The 14,677-nt window shown below is 42.7% G+C and overlaps 1 protein-coding gene across 2 annotated transcripts in view; it reads left to right on the top strand.

The window, feature by feature from the left end:
* Positions 1–14,677, top strand: part of ARMC2 (armadillo repeat containing 2) — an 86,300-nt gene that overhangs the window by 34,517 nt on the left and 37,106 nt on the right. For both annotated transcript variants that reach the window (XM_083176926.1, XM_083176927.1), the window contains 2 exons: positions 831–895; positions 11,995–12,090. In XM_083176926.1, the coding sequence (XP_083033052.1) occupies positions 831–895; positions 11,995–12,090 (161 nt within the window). The remainder of the gene's footprint in view (positions 1–830; positions 896–11,994; positions 12,091–14,677) is intronic.

The raw sequence follows: 14,677 nt of genomic DNA, 5'->3' as shown, positions 1-14,677 counted from the left end.
TGTACCCAACTTTAGGGAGGTGAAGAAGGTGGCTTATGAATTTGATAAGCTTGCCCAAAGAGGTGAGTGTTTGGGGATTGCTTGGAGTCTAGGATATAATTTGCAGTCTGGATCAGCTTCTGGTAGTGTTCCTTTGTGTTATTGGCTTTAGCGTGAGCTATAATGTGGACTAGGAAGAAAAGTGATCATACACATCTGTGTTCCTTAGGTCATCATACACTTCACAAACAGTTGCAATAAGTATATGACCAGCGATGTGTAATTTAGCCTAGGTGACTGGCCGCTTCTTATTGAATACTGACTTTGAACTACTAACAAAATAAGAATCTATTTGTGGTCACTATGGTACAGTATGTCCCCTGGTATTTTATAGTAAATTATTAGGTTTGACTTTAAAATGTATTTGAGGACAGTAAAAGTGTGTACACATGCATCGATTTAAACTTTCGATTTCCCCAATTCCACCCCCTATCGATTTGGCCTTTGCTTTCCATTTGATTTCACATTCGTTCTGCACTTTAGCCTTCAATTTTGATATCAAATTCGATGTCCATTCAAGGCACATTGTACACATTCGATTTACTGGATTGAATTCGATATTTCCTTGCCTGCACAGTCTATTTTTCTTTTCGATATAGAGAAAACGGGAGTGCGCATCAAATCTAATGCAGATCAAAAGCATCTTAAAAACCATTCGATTTTGCTTCAATAACCAAAATCGAATTGAAAACCTGTCGAGATGGAAGCGTGTGTACACCCCTTAATATTGACTAACCTTATGACTATATATTTACTTAACATGTTTTGATACTTTTTTGTGTTACTATCAGGGATGGTGGTGGAACCAGAAGCAAGCCTTCATGTTCAAGTAAAACTGAGAAGACCTTACAGACAGGTAAAAACGGTATAAACCGCACTGCAAAATCAAACTGGTGTTGCAGTGTAAATGATTGCCGCTTTAAAAAAAAGTGGAGATTTCTTACCAATCTCTCACTTTCTGAATCTCTCATCCTATTAAATCTCACCCATTGTCTGTGAACTTGTCGAAAGTCACTTACAAAGCTGTAAAAATACAACCGGAAGCTCAGATAGTTTTAGCCCATTTTTTTTGCTTTGCTTTTTGTTTCTTTGTGCATATGAACATATCCTGAGAAAGTATTGTATTGCTCTAGAGATTCAAGAGGTGTATAAGACATATTTATTGGGGTGCTGCCTGGCTACAATGGACCTGCAAAGCCATTTGAAGGTGGCTGACATTTGTGGGAAATAATGTGAGCACTGCGACATTTGGCATTTGTGGAATACATTGGAATTTGGCATTCAGCCTCTTCTGATCAGACATGAATCAGGCCCTGAAGTTAGCCTTTTTTACATTATATATGTCTATTTTTATTTTTTTCTTTGCATATAGCAGTTCATACTTATTGCAACTTCCGTGGTAGAAATCATAGATCCCAACATTTGTTCTAGTCAGCTTATACTTGCAGAACCTCTACCTCGGACACTTCTTAAATGCACGGCATGTTTCAGATCTCAATATTGTTCAAGTCTTAAGGACAGTGAGGGTCTAAATTGTGCATTCCTCTGCAATGATTGGTTACGTGTTATGAATATATTTAAAACTATTTGTTCATATTTGTAGTAGTTTTTGTAGTTTTGCTTCTTTTTTTTATTCAATCATAGTAAGACCCCCAGAGACCCAGTGGAGACTGAGACCATTTGTCAAAGTTTGTTACTTCTGTAAAGTTTACTGGTATGTACAGAACACTTATGATCTGAGCCCAGTGGTTATCCTGGCGAGTACCTAAATCAATTTACATTTTCCACTTATGGGAAACAAGAGCACCCAATAATTATAAAGAATTAAGGTCACAATAAAGATCTGAAATCACATTTTTATGGTGTAGCCTTAAGAGGAAGACAGAGAGCCATTACAGAACTGGGCATGTATGGCGTGGGAGATCGGAGATATTTATAATTGACCACACTTTGGCTTTAATTGCTCAAAATAATTGAAAACACTGTCTATTTTCACACAATAAGAAAGCCAACTGTAAACTGAAAATGCTTAGCCTGATAAAATTGCCATTGAACTAGAGAAGATCAAAATTCAGGAAGCCTGTAACAAAGAAACATTAAAAAAAATGATACCTCAATGGGAATCCTATCAGTCCCGAGAGCTTTAAAGTGAGGAAAGGAGGAAATAACTGCATTAAATTCCACATCCGTAAAAAAGGAGCATCTAAATATGCCACGGCTTTCTCCACTAAACGAGGTGACTGAACAGAGAGCCTAATTCTGTTCTGGCTGGTATTGGTGCCTAATTGGGCAGTATGAGAAATTGCGCAGGACCATTTTTTACACATGTACATAACTTGTTCTGGGTATACACAGACCCCCAGACATTGGATTTGTACGGAAACCATTCGATCAGTAGCCTAGAGCAGTGGTTCTCAACCTCAACCCTCAAGTATACCCAACAGTTCACGTTTTTTCAGGTCTCCACGCAGAATCACAGGTGAAATAATTAGCTCCACCTGTGATCTTTTAAAATGTGTCAGTGAATAATTAGTGCACCTGCCAGGTGATCTAAAAATGTGTACTTGAGGAACGATGTTGAGAACCAAATTTCCTAGAGGGAAGAGAAGTATGGAAAAAAAGCAGCAGCCATGTCCACTGGCCAGGAGTATGGGAAATAGCCAGAATGTGCCATGCTCTTTTGCCAAGAATACAAAATGGCTTCCCCCAACTTCTGCCTGGGAATGTGTTTTAATGAGAGATTGAAAACATATGTTCATATTTTTCAAACAAATAATTTAACCACTCCCTTTGAACTCAAAGCATGGCCTGCCGATAAGGACAAACATGTGCAGGAAACATAAACAGATCCCTATCTTTCCACACAAAATGGACATCCCCACATACCAAGAGAAAGCCGAACAATTCAGAAAAGGCAAACGCCAACTGTAAAATACTAAGAGAAAACAAAAATGGAAAATGCATAGTAAAATGAGCTACGAATGCACAAAACACCCACAATACCCCTTACAACTAAGGTATATCCAATCCCAAAAATACCTCTTACTACTAAGGTATATCTAATCCCAAAATTAAGATAAGATAAAACATAGATTAACAAATGACCACTAACAGACCAACACGGCAGCCGAAGAAGCCACAACTCTACTGCATCATTGAGGAATGACAGCAGTAATAGACAAATATAACACCCAAAGGAGCACTTGACTACTTAAGAAAAAAACATGATAGCAGCGAAGCATGATTATAACTTTCTCTATGGATATGAGAATCTCCGTAAAACAATTAGCTGTGCCCCTACAACAAACTATACACAACACAAACAGTAATTAGAAAGTGTACATTGGCAGAGCAGTAAGGAACATACAATCTAAGAAAACATTGGAGAGTGATGCCCAGCACCAGGTGATGTGAGTAGGCAGGCAACAAACCTCTAGGAATGCAGCACAAAATAGCATTAAACAGCATTCAAGAAATAAGTTTGGTAGAGTCTACCAGCAGGTATTATCAGCAATGGGCTCCAAGCATCCGCCTCTTCCGCAGTATTGAAAACCATGGGCCATGTATTTGTTCAAGCTTTGGGACCTTGCCCTGATGTCTGAATTGTTATAGCTGGTCTATGAATGTCCTAGAGGGAGCACCCAGATGGAGACGGCCTTGAGGGAGGATGAGTTTTTTTTTCTCCCACTGAGAACTGCAGGGAAATGGCATCCTTGCAAAACGATTGCAGAAGCCAGTGCTTAAGAACAGTCTACACCTGAAAGGCTAGACCCCTCAGCCCCAATGTGCTCCAACTTTACTAAAAGGGGTTACTGAGCTACCGACCATAAACTTATCTTGAATTTGGAGCACTATTACCTCTTATAAAATAAATGCAATTGTAAATACACTGGGGCAGTATTATCACCAGTTGCAACACCTGCAACTTTTAGATAGTATTGCTCATAACATTTTAAATAATTAAATTTTTGAACCAACTCCAATATAGACTATAATCAAATCAATCTTTTGTAATCATATTCCTGTATTCATGTGGGATCACTGTGCACATAGAAAATGCATCCATGGTCACATCCACCATCACAGTAGTAGAATAGGAAGATACAGAAGGTTTTAATGAAATCCCCAGTGTCCTTAAGGTAGCTATTAATGCTCCTCACACATTGCTGTATGAAACTATTCAAATATTAGTCCAGTGGCTGAACCAAGGTGCTACAGGCCAAAAGTATCAGATGACCAGGATCATTCAAACACTTAGGGGGATATCCAATTTCCTCAATCCTCTTTGGCCTATAAACACGACCGGATATCGCAATTAATCAGCGATGGTTATCATTGTGGTTTACAATTAGCGGCCATTTTATCGAACGGAAATGGACCCATGATTGTGTGAAAACACATGGGATAAGTCCCGGCGGCTGCTTATCGGGGATTAAGCTTTGCGAGACTCAGGCACACAAGGTATAATCCCCAATAACAGCGAGTTTTGGAAGAAAGTAAGGCAGCCCCACGCTGACTTATTCACTGCAGTGCTAATATGATATTGGCTTTATTGATTTTTTGGAATTGTACAAATGACCTGTTAAATTTGATATTCAGTAAAAAAAGACCATATTTGTTCTTCCAGGTGTTTATTTTAAACTCAATTTTGAAGATTATCCAATAAATTCTTAAATTATTTTAATGGATAATTTCTTTGGAGAGTATCAGCCTTCTAAGACAATTGTATTTCATTATTTGTGTCTTGCTACACCATAGCCCCACCCTTACCAGCAGGCCTAATGGTAATAATGGCAAGGTTTAAGCCTTTCTTTCTTTCTCCCACAAACAAATGAAACCTTTTCAAATGTGTTCTGTTTAAAAGTTGTTAAATTTCTACATTTAGCCACCAGTTCTTTAAATAGAGAAATAGGCAATAAGTGTGAAAAGAAGAAACCATATGAGGCAGACTGCAAATTATTTGGTTTCCATTCTAAAATTCAAAATAATAATCATTGAGCGATTTTAAATTTGGTTCTACTGCATCATACAATAGAAGAAACTTCATCCATGTGACAACCAATGTAACATGGGACATGTGTTAATACAATGTCGTACAGACTTCCAAATAAATCAACATTTTGTGCTGCCCCCTCTTTCACTTTGCTATGTGTTTATGTACAGATGTGTCCTCCCTCGTCGTTGCTGCAGTCACATAAAACGTGCATATTTTTCCTCGAAAAATGCTTCTAATTAGCAACACAGCTGTATCTGCATACGCAGTGCTATGTTATAGCGCTGTATCTGCGTACGCAGTGCTATGTTAAAGCGCTGTATCTGCGTACGCAGTGCTATGTTATAGCGCTGTATCTGCGTACGCAGTGCTATGTTATAGTGCTGTATCTGCATACGCAGTGCTATGTTATAGTGCTGTATCTGCATACGCAGTGCTATGTTATAGCGCTGTATCTGCGTACGCAGTGCTATGTTATAGCGCTGTATCTGCATACGCAGTGCTATGTTATAGCGCTGTATCTGCATACGCAGTGCTATGTTATAGCGCTGTATCTGCGTACGCAGTGCTATGTTATAGTGCTGTATCTGCATACGCAGTGCTATGTTATAGCGCTGTATCTGCGTACGCCGTGCTATGTTATAGCGCTGTATCTGCGTACGCCGTGCTATGTTATAGCGCTGTATCTGCATACGCAGTGCTATGTTATAGCGCTGTATCTGCATACGCAGTGCTATGTTATAGTGCTGTACGCCGTGCTATGTTATAGCACTGTATCTGCGTACGCAGTGCTATGTTATAGTGCTGTACGCCGTGCTATGTTATAGCGCTGTATCTGCATACGCAGTGCTATGTTATAGCGCTGTATCTGCGTACGCAGTGCTATGTTATAGCGCTGTATCTGCATACGCAGTGCTATGTTATAGCGCTGTATCTGCATACGCAGTGCTATGTTATAGCGCTGTATCTGCGTACGCCGTGCTATGTTATAGCGCTGTATCTGCGTACGCCGTGCTATGTTATAGCGCTGTATCTGCATACGCAGTGCTATGTTATAGCGCTGTATCTGCGTACGCAGTGCTATGTTATAGCGCTGTATCTGCGTACGCCGTGCTATGTTATAGTGCTGTATCTGCATACGCAGTGCTATGTTATAGCGCTGTATCTGCGTACGCAGTGCTATGTTATAGTGCTGTATCTGCATACGCAGTGCTATGTTATAGCGCTGTATCTGCGTACGCAGTGCTATGTTATAGCGCTGTATCTGCATACGCAGTGCTATGTTATAGCGCTGTATCTGCATACGCAGTGCTATGTTATAGCGCTGTATCTGCGTACGCCGTGCTATGTTATAGCGCTGTATCTGCATACGCAGTGCTATGTTATAGCGCTGTACGCCGTGCTATGTTATAGCGCTGTATCTGCGTACGCAGTGCTATGTTATAGCGCTGTACGCCGTGCTATGTTATAGCGCTGTATCTGCGTACGCCGTGCTATGTTATAGTGCTGTATCTGCATACGCAGTGCTATGTTATAGCGCTGTATCTGCGTACGCCGTGCTATGTTATAGCGCTGTATCTGCGTACGCAGTGCTATGTTATAGTGCTGTATCTGCGTACGCAGTGCTATGTTATAGCGCTGTATCTGCGTACGCAGTGCTATGTTATAGCGCTGTATCTGCATACGCAGTGCTATGTTATAGCGCTGTATCTGCATACGCCGTGCTATGTTATAGTGCTGTATCTGCATACGCAGTGCTATGTTATAGCGCTGTATCTGCGTACGCCGTGCTATGTTATAGCGCTGTATCTGCGTACGCCGTGCTATGTTATAGTGCTGTATCTGCATACGCCGTGCTATGTTATAGCGCTGTATCTGCATACGCAGTGCTATGTTATAGCGCTGTATCTGCGTACGCCGTGCTATGTTATAGCGCTGTATCTGCGTACGCAGTGCTATGTTATAGCGCTGTATCTGCGTACGCCGTGCTATGTTATAGCGCTGTATCTGCATACGCAGTGCTATGTTATAGCGCTGTATCTGCATACGCAGTGCTATGTTATAGCGCTGTATCTGCGTACGCCGTGCTATGTTATAGCGCTGTATCTGCGTACGCAGTGCTATGTTATAGCGCTGTATCTGCGTACGCCGTGCTATGTTATAGCGCTGTATCTGCATACGCAGTGCTATGTTATAGTGCTGTATCTGCATACGCAGTGCTATGTTATAGCGCTGTATCTGCATACGCAGTGCTATGTTATAGCGCTGTATCTGCATACGCAGTGCTATGTTATAGCGCTGTACGCCGTGCTATGTTATAGCGCTGTATCTGCGTACGCAGTGCTATGTTATAGCGCTGTATCTGCGTACGCAGTGCTATGTTATAGCGCTGTACGCCGTGCTATGTTATAGCGCTGTATCTGCGTACGCAGTGCTATGTTATAGTGCTGTATCTGCGTACGCAGTGCTATGTTATAGTGCTTTCTCGGAAAACACTGTTACATAGCATTTCATATGCAGCTACAGTCGCAGACAGAATATTATTATGCGGCATATCATTTTATTTAGCAAGATCTGTTTGAGGCCAGTGCCCGGATCTTCAAGCGGCAGGGAGTATGTGAATGTGGCCCATTGTAGTTGGGGTTCAAGAAGTAGGGTAGTGCCCTAGATTGGGGCTAGGGTTTAAGGCCCCCCTACCCTAGCCCAATTTGGCCACTTTTCACCGGGTTCTGACAGTTCGAGCTGAGAAACCTGTCCTGTGTGCATCGGATCAGAGTAGGAGGTTGGACCTGCTGCATGTTCGGACTCGGGCTTCCTCCTGACAACGGGGAATGGAGTCGCATGCAATACATCACATGTCAAAGCACCCAATGCAATGTATCACATGCGAGCCTGCCGCCCTAGAAGGTCCTGTGCAGCTCAAGGGGGTTCAGATGGCTTTACACTGCTATGAGACGTCGCAGCAGTGTATGACCACCTGTTGTTTTGTTTCTGTATTCTGACAACAATTAAGCACCACTTTGCTGAGCCTTGGAAAAACTACATGTGGACCCTCATTTAAGGGGTTACAATGGCGACTGTTATCTTGGTACAATGGCATCTGTCATTATCTTGTTACAATGACACCTGTCATTATCTTGTTACAATGGCACCTGTCATTATCTTGTTACAATGGCACCTGTCATTATCTTGTTACAATGGCACCTGTCGAGATAGAAAACAATTAGCAGCAAGTGAACACCATTCTTTAAGTGTTATGGTGCAATCGCACTGTACAATTTTTTTTTTACCAATATCGTTCTTTTTGACTTTTCTGAACGATATTGATCAAAATATCTTTTAGGGTTTACACTGAGACATCTATGAACAATTTCCCTTGAACCCAGTGTCCTGGACTAAAATGTTGATGAAAGACGTAAGAAAAACAATCTAGCTACAGTTTATAGGCTTTTTAAAAAAAAAAAGATATCTAAATTTAGCTGCATGCACAGTTGACGAACAACCTTGCTGAACAACTGGTGGGCATGCTTATCATCATTCGTCGCATACACACTGAAAAATATTTTAACCAGTATCGTACCGAAGGGCCAAAATGAACGAAATTGGTAAAAAAATTATACCGCGTTTATGCACCTTTAGATCCTTATGCTTGCACTTTTTCATGCTTCTGAGTGACTTTGACAAGGACCACATTGTTGAGGCTAGATGACTGGTCCAATATTACAATACAAAAATGATCAAATATATCGACCAGAGGGGTAAAGTTATACTACACTGCTAGCAGTTTACTGGTCACCTTTTGTATTTCAGGTTATTCACTTGAATTAAATTGCTTATATTTTTATAAAAGCTGAGAAAAGTGCGTCTTGTAAAACGTATAATCTTCTATTACTTTCAGACATTGTTATTTGTCCATTTCATCACTTCTGCTACTCGTAATCCGTATTGCTTTTCTGTAATACCATGGCCCAGCTATATGTATTGACAATTATTCCACAATGATTGCCTTCAGGCTGTTATTAATTTTATCTATGTGTTTATTTTACAGTAATTGAAGTGTTTTTACTTAGAATGTATAGATTCTTATGTGCTTCTTGACACCAGACTCTTCTAATGGGGTTTATAATCAATGTCCTTTCTTTACATCTTGTTCCAGATTATATAATTGTGTCAGCAGGACTTTAGTAGATTTGTTTGTTGAAATTACTTATTTTTCAGCGATGAGTAAATCTATACAAAATATATGTCGTATTATATCTGGGAGAGGCTTCAGTGTTGCTAAGGCTCATAAGCTTTGATGCTAAAAACAGTAGCCAATCACTGAGGACTGGGTAGTGTTTTTTTTTTTTGTGACCAGCAGAAAGACGTGTGAGTTTGTTAGTACACCACCAAGACCACAATAACACTGCAGTCGTCTTAGCTCAGTTATTTTGTTAAGTTTCCTGTTCATTCTCTGCAACCCAAAGTTATACATGCAAAACCACTTGATGCAAGATTATTCATGGGAAATAGAAATATAGCATAGCAATCTTTTTTTTGTTTAAATAAAACAAAAAAGCTATTATATACTAGCAGTACCTACCTGTCATTGCTGAGTGATTTATATGTAATGATGTCAAGTGAATATTAATTTTATTCAATTACATTTTTTTCTTTCTAATTTTTTAAGTTCTCCTGCACTGGGGTCATCCAGTGTGTGTGTGTGTGTGTGTATGTGTGTGTATGTATGTATGTATGTATGTATGTATACATATATATATATATATATATATATATGTATGTATGTATATATATATATATATATATATATATATATATATATATATATATATATATATATATATATATATATATATATATATATATATGTGTGTGTGTGTGTATGTATGTATATATATATATGCTGTATGTTTGGGGTTGTTGTCCTGCTTATTCATCATACAGTAACTACCTGATAGTATTGCATGATGGATAAGGACCTGCTTGTATTCATCAGCATTGAGCACACCAATAGTCTTGAACAAGTCCCCTACTCCATTTGCTGAAATGCAGCCCTAAACTTGCAAGAAACCTCCACCGTGCTCCACTGTTCAGCAAACAAACTGCCATTTGCAACAGCCAAATATTTTGGTCCAGAGCACCTTCTGCCATTTTTCTGCACCTCTGTTTCTATGTTATCATGCATAGTTGAGGTGCTTGGCCTTGTTTGTCCATTGAAGATATGGCTTTTTAGGCACAATTTTTCCATGAAGACCTGGCCAGACTCCAACTGGTAGATGGGTTTACCTGGGTCCCACTGGTTTCTGCTAGTTCTGAGCTGATTGCAGTGCTGGACATCTTCCAATTCCATGTGTCTTGCATCTGATGCATTAAGTTCTTGGACAACCGCTGCCTGTACAGTATGTGTGTGTGTGTGTGTGTGTGTGTGTGTGTGTGTGTGTGTGTGTGTCTATGTATGTATATATAGATATATACAATATGTTTTGTAGTAAAATAGGTTCAGGAATCCTTGGGCTGGGTGGGTGTGGGCAGAACTACAGCATGCAGGACATCAATACTGGGTTCTTAGATCCTCAATGCCTCCTCCCCTACTTTAAAAAGTACTCTACGGCACTTCACAAGTATGGATAAAAATATCAGTGTACCACCCCTAAATTTGGCACAAATTATTTCATTACTGTAACTCCTAACTGGAAAATTGTGTCCTTTCAAACCTACTATGGTAGTTATATGGTTTTTTTCATTGGGTAGCTTCTGATTATCCTTCATGCCCCACCTCCCTTTTCACCTATGTAATATTGTAATTTTCTGCTCTCCATAAATATCACACTGTTTGCAGTGCTAATAAGTCTTGATGCTTGTATATGTGAATTTTTAAATAAAGTTACTGAGAAGAAGTTGAAGGGTTAAAAATAAGCTAGTCTCCTACCTTTTGTGTTTGTGCATGTGTGAGAAAGAGCTGTGGTTTCACTCTCTGCCAGCAGATGACAGTGTTTTGGAGACTCATGGACACTAGATATATGTATGTATATTGAAGTTTATTCCTCCACCTGTTTTTATATGTAAAAAAAACTAACAGAAAACAAAGTCCTCACTGTTTACAACTTAAGTGCAATTTGCATTAAAAAATATATACTGTATTGTTACTTTCCTACATTGACCTTCTTCAATGTACAGGAATCCCTGCTCTACAGTATCCCATTGCTAGGGGGCCCAGCTTCTTTTGAAACAGATGTGTGGAGAGTCTGGCATGCACAGAAAGTAGAATGGTAGAATATGAGCTTTAAACCTGTGATAGTCTTTGTGTGTATTACCAAGTGCCTGTCATGACACTAGACTCTCATACATCTGAGTTGCAGATGCTGTACACGGGGGAGTAAATGATAAATGAATCATAAGTGTTAAGGAGTTTACAAAATATAAAGAAAATAAAATCTATCAGGTGGTTTCCAGGCAATGCTATGAGGCTACGGCTTAACAATAAATATCCACGTATGGTAGCAGTATGCGTGTGGCCCTCCAGCTGCTGTGGAACGCCAGATCCCAGCATGCCCTGTCACAGTTTAAGTATGCCCTAAAAGAAAAACTGTGTCACGGCATGCTGGGATGTGTAGTTCCTGGAGGGTCACATGTTGGGTAGCCCTACCCTAAGGTCAGCCCCTGAAAAACGTTCTTTTGGAAAGCAGATACTATATTGTGATCATTGGGAAAACAAATTGTTACATAAATTACATTTACAAAAACATATCAATATTCTGAAATACTGCAAAAGTGATATTGTAAGATATTCCCATAAGCTAAACTCATATATGCTACCTTAAATATATACATATAAACTGAAAATATCTCTCCATTTTTATGTACACAACAGCAAAATTAATTGTCTATGGCACAAACACATTGATTTTGTGTGCTCCTATGGTTTTGTAACGCATGCTTGCTGTTTCCTTTTGGATACTTAGAAGTTGAACCAACAGCAAATGAAACAGAGATGGAGTGGGAGACGACTTACTGGAATGAGAGAATTTTACCAATTCTGCAAGGCTTCGAGGCAGCAGGTAAGGAGGAAGTTATACATACATCCTCTCTATGAAGTGTAAAATCATTCTGCTGTTCCAGGGGCGGATTGGGAATTAAAACCAGCCCGGGAAATATCTTGAAGCAGCCCTAATGGGGGTGTGTGTAGCATTATGGGGGTGTGGCCTATTTCAACGAGGCCACACCCCATTTTCGCTGCTGTGGGGGCATGGCTAGTTGCTCTCCGAGCTGCTTGCTGTGTCCCCAGCCCCTCAGGCTACAGAATAGGCGCATGGGAGGGGGGACGCAGGGTGGTGTAGAATGATGGGAGGGGAGATGCAGGGTGGCTGAGGACTAAGGGAGGGAGGACGTATGCAGGGTGGCATAGGACCAGTGGCGTCACTAGGGTTGGTGTCGAACCCTAGTGCCGAAAAATTGGGGGTGTGGCCTATCAGAAGGGGGCGTGGCCTGTACCATGATTGTACTGTGTACCTGCAGATTACACATTTTAGCAAACTATACCCATTACACATTTTAGCAAACTATACCCATTACACATGACGTAATGCCAATTACACATTACGCCCCACACCGCAATGCTAATTACACGATACACTGCATTCTGTGATGCTAATTACACATTATGCCGCACACCTTGATACCCATTACACCCCACACTGTGATGGCAATTACCCAATGCTCCCCACACCGTAATGCCCATTACACTGCACAATGTGATGTCCATTAAACATATGCCCCCACAGTGCCAGATACACATATGCCCCCACAGTGCCAGATATGCCCCCACAGTGCCAGATATCATATGCGCCACACATATGCCCCCACAGTGCCAGATATCATATGCCCCCACAGTGCAACACATATGCCCCAGTGCCAGATGTGCCCCCACTAGGGTGGCCAATCTCGGGATCGGCGGGATCCCAGGATTTGGCCCCAAAATGTCCGGGATTTCAATCCCGGGATTGGAGTATCCAATCCCGGGATTTTGGGATTAGACTGCGCATGCGCAGTCTAATGCCTGTCAGCTTCTGAGCACCCGCTCAGAAGCTGCCCGGCTGTTCCCGACCCCGGCGTGCGGCCTGCGCAGCGTGACCTCTGACCGTCACGCTGCGCAGGCCAGCGTCCTGCTACAGAGGACCGCTCCCGGACGACTCCTAGCCTCCCCTCTTGCTTCTGGTGCCGCCGCTACCTGCCCGGAGGCAGGCAAGCATCACCGCAGCGCCGCTGTCTGCCCCGCTCCCGCCAGCCTGTAAGTAAATCTGCACCCCCGCAGCGCTGCTCTGCCATGCTCCCGGCTGCCACGCACCTGCCCGCCCATATAGGGGTGGACAGGGTGTGTTTTTCTTTTAGGGATGCCAATCCCGGGATCCCGAGAATCCCGGGATTGAGCATTTTTCAATCCCGGAATCCGGGATTGAAAAAATGCCCCGGGATTGGCATCCCTAGCCCCCACAGTGCAACACATATGCCCCAGTGCCAGATATGCCCCCACAGTGCAACACATATGCCTCAGTGCCAGATATGCCCCCACAGTGCAACACATATGCCCCAGTGCCAGATATGCCCCCACAGTGCAACACATATGCCCCCACAGTGCAACACATATGCCCCGGTGCCAGATATGCCCCCACAGTGCAACACATATGTCCCAGTGCCAGATATGCCCCCACAGTGCAACACATATGCCTCAGTGCCAGATATGCCCCCACAGTGCAACACATATGCCTCAGTGCCAGATATGCCCCCACAGTGCAACACATATGCCCCAGTGCCAGATATGCCCCCACAGTGCAACACATATGCCCCCACAGTGCAACACATATGCCCCGGTGCCAGATATGCCCCCACAGTGCAACACATATGTCCCAGTGCCAGATATGCCCCCACAGTGCAACACATATGCCCCAGTGCTAGATATGCCCCCACAGTGCAACACATATGCCCCCAGTGCCAGATATGCCCCCCACAGTGCAACACATATGTCGTAGTGCCAGATATGCCCCCCACAGTGCAACACATATGTCCCAGTGCCAGATATGCCCCCACAGTGCAACACATATGCCCCGGTGCCAGATATGCCCCCAGTGCCAGATATGCCCCCACAGTGCAACTTACTGTTGTCCCCTGCCGCCGCTGCTTGCTTCTTCCCTGGGGAGGGGAGCGCATCTTCTGTCTCTCCTGCCCCTCCGTCTTCTATCTCGTGGGCTGGCTCCTGACTGGCTGCCAGCCCGCGAGCTCTGATTGGTGTCTGTGTCACAGTGACACAGGGAGGGGAAGGAGAGACGCGCGATGCGCTTCCCTCCGAACGCTATCAGCAGTGGCGGGGCGGCGGAGGCCACGCCCCTGCCACTTACATATGCGCGCATGCGCATTTACAAGTTTTAGGGGAATTAGTTATGGGGGTACGGGGTACCGGCAGTATTTCTTTTACCGGTACGCCATACTGCCATACTTGCACCACTGGTGTCACCCCACTTACTGGTGACACCCTGTGCGGGTCGCACCCCCCGCACCTGCCTAGTGACGCCACTGCATAGGACGCAGATTGTGAGGGGGCATGGTGGCACATAATGCAGTGTAGGAGGGGGAACGCAGAGTGACAGAGAA

This window comes from Crinia signifera, chromosome 3, assembly GCF_055691185.1.
Source record: "Crinia signifera chromosome 3, ASM5569118v1, whole genome shotgun sequence".
Classification (NCBI taxonomy): domain Eukaryota; kingdom Metazoa; phylum Chordata; class Amphibia; order Anura; family Myobatrachidae; genus Crinia; species Crinia signifera.
The sequence above is the reverse complement of the archived record's forward strand: the minus strand, read 5'-3'. Positions and strand labels throughout refer to the sequence as shown.